General features: G+C 37.0%; 1 protein-coding gene across 4 annotated transcripts in view; it reads right to left on the bottom strand.

Moving 5' to 3' along the window:
* Positions 1-2,137: 2,137 nt before the first annotated feature.
* HMGN4 (high mobility group nucleosomal binding domain 4) overlaps positions 2,138-4,230 on the bottom strand; it is a 9,137-nt gene continuing 7,044 nt past the window's right edge. For 3 of the 4 annotated variants that reach the window (XM_021706323.1, XM_021706325.1, XM_021706326.1), the window contains one exon: positions 2,138-2,666. In XM_021706323.1, coding sequence (XP_021561998.1) covers positions 2,326-2,598 — 273 coding nt within the window. In that variant the 5' untranslated portion in view covers positions 2,599-2,666 and the 3' untranslated portion in view covers positions 2,138-2,325. Of the gene's footprint in view, positions 2,679-4,230 lie in introns of all 4 variants that reach the window. The other variant, XM_021706324.1, reaches the window with a different exon arrangement.

The following is a 4,230-nucleotide window of genomic DNA, read 5'->3' as shown; positions in this document are numbered from 1 at the left end:
CGAGGTGGAAGGATTGCTGGAGCCCAGCAGGCCGAGGCTGCAGTGGCCGGGAGCGGCCACTGCACTCCAGTCTGGGCAACAGAGTGAGACTCTAACTCAAAAAAAAAAAAAAAAAAAATTAGCCAGGCATGGTGGTGTATGCCTGTAGCCCCAACTACTCGGAAGACTGAGGCAGAAAGATTGCTCACACTTGTATTTCTGGCACTTTAGTAGGCCAAGGGGGAAGAACTGTTGAGCCAAGCAGTTCAAGACTAGCCTAGGCAACATAGCAAGATGTCATCTTTAACAAACAAACAAACAAAAGGCTGGGCACAGATGCATATGCCTTGTAGTCCGAGTCACTCAGGAGGCTGAGGTGGAAGGATTGTTTATGCCCAGGAGGTGGAGACTGCAATGAGCCATGATAATGCCACTCCAACATGGTCAACAGAATGAGATCTTGACTCAAAAAAAGAAGGGGGAAAAAAAAAAGAAAGATGAAAAAGAATAAGAGGTAGCAAGTTTGCTGGATACAAAAGTTAAAATCAACATTTGCTAAAAACAAAAACTGTATTAGCCAAACACCACACAAAACAGTGCAAAAAGCCCACAGGGAAATATTAACAAAAAGAAGACATTTATGGAGAAGATTATAAAACTTTATTGAAAGATATTTAAAAGTGGAGAGCTATACCATGTTCATGGATTGAAAGGCAACATTGTAAATATGACATGGCTTATCAAATTAATTTATAAATTCAATACAAATCAATTATAATTTCAACATGATTTTTGGTTCGTTTGATTTAGAACTTGTCAATCTAATTCTAGAAGTTATATAGGAGGGCAAATGGCTAAGAATAGCCAAGACATTCCCAAGAAGAAAAATGTGGTGATGTTGGAAGTAGAGATGGGACTGGTCAACATTATGACAAAATGTGAAGTCATCTTCATTTTTATCAAGATCTTTTTCTACAGGTGTAGTAATCAGAACTGTATAGTAGTGCCACAAGGTTAGACAAACTGACAAGTGAGTCAGATTAGACACCATCAACAGACCCACACACATACAAAGAAACTTAACTTATGAAAGTGTTAGCATTACAGATTAGTGGGGAAAGTTTGAACTTTTTAGTAAATAGTGCTGAGACAACCACTTATCCATATAGAAAAACATATTAAATTGAACTTCTAACTCAAAACTTTTTACAAAAATCAGTTCAGGGCAGACTAAAGACAAATGTGAAAAGCAAAACTATAACAAACTTGTACAAGGCAATAAAGAATAATATCTTTATGACTTTGGGTAGGAAAGGATCTCCCCAAGTCAATTTATATTCAGTTTTATAAGATACCTTTCAAAAACAGTTACTTCCAGCAGGTTATAGGTGACAATCTATAATATTTTACAACTTCCAAACTCCCCCTCCCAATGTAAAAGTCAACATCTTTTGTTGCTATTTTGAACAGGAAAGGTTTTCAGAGAGTGCGGACACTTCACAGGAGACATAGATAAGCTTTTCACAGGCCAACAACTGATATGGAGGAAATGACCTAAAACTTGCAGGATTCTCAACAGAATGAATCCACAAACTGAAAACAGTAATCTTGGCTCTTTTAAGTGATTCCTCAAATATCATCACCAGAAAGCCTGAGTTTTGTTACCTAACACATATTATTTTAGGGGTGCTAAGGCCACACAAAGACTCTCAGTTTAGGCTGGATGTGGTGTGACTCATGCCTGTAATCCCAGTACTTTGGGGGATAGAGGCCAGAGGATTGACTGGAGCCATGAATTCAATACCAGCCTAGGCAATATAGTGAGACCTTCCTATATCTATTAAAAAAAAAAATTAGTCAGGCATGGTGGTGCATGCCTGTAGCCCCAACTATTTGGAAGGCTGAGGCAGGAAGATTGTTTGAGCCCAGTACAGAGAAAGATCCTGTCTTTAAAAAAAAAAAAAAAGAATCTTGGTTTCAGTTAAGTCTAAGCTGATGGCATCAGGGAAGGAGAAGACATGAAGTTTTGCTTCCCCGTACTATAAGGCTTCTGTGTCAAAGTGGCTGACATGTATGAATGTCAGAGAATCTCTCCAGGGAATCAAGAACAATCTTTAAAAAACAGACAGAAAATCCTTTCTCCCCCATTTCAATTCAGTTTCTAAGACACAGTCTATTAGTGATATTTGCCCTTTCCACAAAAGACAATAATGAAGTATCCTGTGTGCTAACAACATAACTTATAAAAAGAACCAAAATTCTACATTTTTATAAAACTTGATTTAACAAAATAGTATTTCAAACAATAGAGTCACTAGAAGTACAGAGCTATCAAAAATGTACATTTCACTTGGCATCCCCAGTGCCTTCTGCTTTCTGGGACTGGACTGTAGAGGCATCTCGGTTTTTTGCAGGGTTGTTCCCATCCTTGCCAGCATCCGCTTTTCCCTTTCTCCCTTTGGGCAGCTTCTCTCCCTTCTTTGCAGGGACTTTTTTTGGTCTGGGCTCTGGTTTTGGAGGGGCAGGTTTAGCAGACAATCTTGCTGATCTCCTCTGTGGCTCATCCTTCATCTTTGTTTTTTCACCTTTAGCATCTCCTTTTGCCTTTCTCTTGGGCATGTTGGCAGCAGGGCTGGGCAGGAGGCTTTGCTAGTCCAGGGGGTACTTCTGTCTTCCTCACACTGCTCCTGGAAAGATTTATTTAAAAAGACACAAAAAGAGTAAAGCATAAAGCGAAAGATTGACAAATTTAACATTAAAATCAAATTAGGCTATATTTGACTATGTTTTATAACTTATTTTGTATTCTTTTATATAACAAAAAGATAGCATTAAAAAGGTGAAACAATAAGTTACAGTGGGGCAAAAATATTTGCAACACATATAATTGACAAAGGATTAGAATCCAAGATAAAGAATTCCTACAGATCCAGAGAAAAGGACAAAAAGAAAATAAAATTTAAAACTATGGGTAAAAGTGTTAACAAGTATTTCTTAGAAGCACGAGCAAGAAATAAGCACATAAAATATGTACTATGGGAAAAGCATATTAAACCCACAGGATATAACGTTTCGTACCTATACAATTGATGAAAATTAAGTTGTTTGACAATATCAAAGGCACAACAGATATGGAACAACCAAAACCCCTATGTGCCACTGAGAGTGTGTGTGTGTGTGTGTGTGTGTGTGTGTGTGCACGCGCACACATGTGTGTAGGCAAATGTGTATTTATTTTGGAAAACTGTGGTATTACATAAAGCAATTTTACTTTTAGGTGTTTAGTTAGAGGGATTCTTGGATGTGTGCACAGGAGATCCCTACAAGAATGATTACAACATCACTGGAATTTCAAAAAACTGTAAAGCTCCTAAATGTCCTTCAATAGTAGAACATATAAACACATTTAGTAATATCTATAAAAAGGAATATTACTCAGGAGCAGAAACAAATAGGTCACAGCTACAGATAAAAACAAGGACAATCTCAAGAACATAATGCTGAGCAAAAAAAGAAAGCAAGTTACAGAAATATACGTACAATATAGAAACATTTATATATGTAAAACTATGACAAGTTTAGGCTACAAGCATGTAGTAAAACTTTAAAAAGCAGGAGTGTTGAAAAAGGGACACGATTGCAAAAGGCATGGAGGTTAGCCCAGAGATAAGGGGGCAAGGGTGGCATTCTCTTTAAACTGGGGAAGAGGGAGAGAAGTGCTGATGTATTCTCTATATCTTACACAAAAAAGTTTTATACGTCTGCTCAAGAATAAAAATGCAACAAAAATATGGGTAGCCAGAGTACAGACCCAGAGTTATACAGGTAGAAACAGAAAATGATTTGAGTTTGGGTAATTAGGACCTGGGCTTACAGCTGGTTTTCATGAGTACTGTGTGACTTTTTAAAAAGCTTTTGGACAAGGTTAGCTACTCTCATCCTCCTCAGCCCTGAAAACATTTCCAGGAAAATTATGTAACTCTGTAAGTTGCCCCCTCTCCACAATGCTATATATTAAGAAAAAAAAAATTATCGTGTCTCTAAATTTTTCCAGAGTTTTTATTTTTGCTGTACCTTACAATCTAAATATAGTGGGCAAACATGGTCATATGTGAGCAAAATTAGATTTGATTTATATGTCCTGAGGCTAATAAAGTAAATGGTGCTAAAACAATAAATTATTCATGTTTCTTCCCATTTTTTCATTATAACAAGAATTTCTGAAAACTGCATTTTTCCTTCCTTTCACCT

The sequence above is a fragment of the Carlito syrichta genome, unplaced genomic scaffold, assembly GCF_000164805.1.
Source record: "Carlito syrichta isolate Samal-C Ts95f unplaced genomic scaffold, Tarsius_syrichta-2.0.1 Scaffold315432, whole genome shotgun sequence".
Lineage (NCBI taxonomy): Eukaryota > Metazoa > Chordata > Mammalia > Primates > Tarsiidae > Carlito > Carlito syrichta.
The sequence above is the reverse complement of the archived record's forward strand: the minus strand, read 5'-3'. Positions and strand labels throughout refer to the sequence as shown.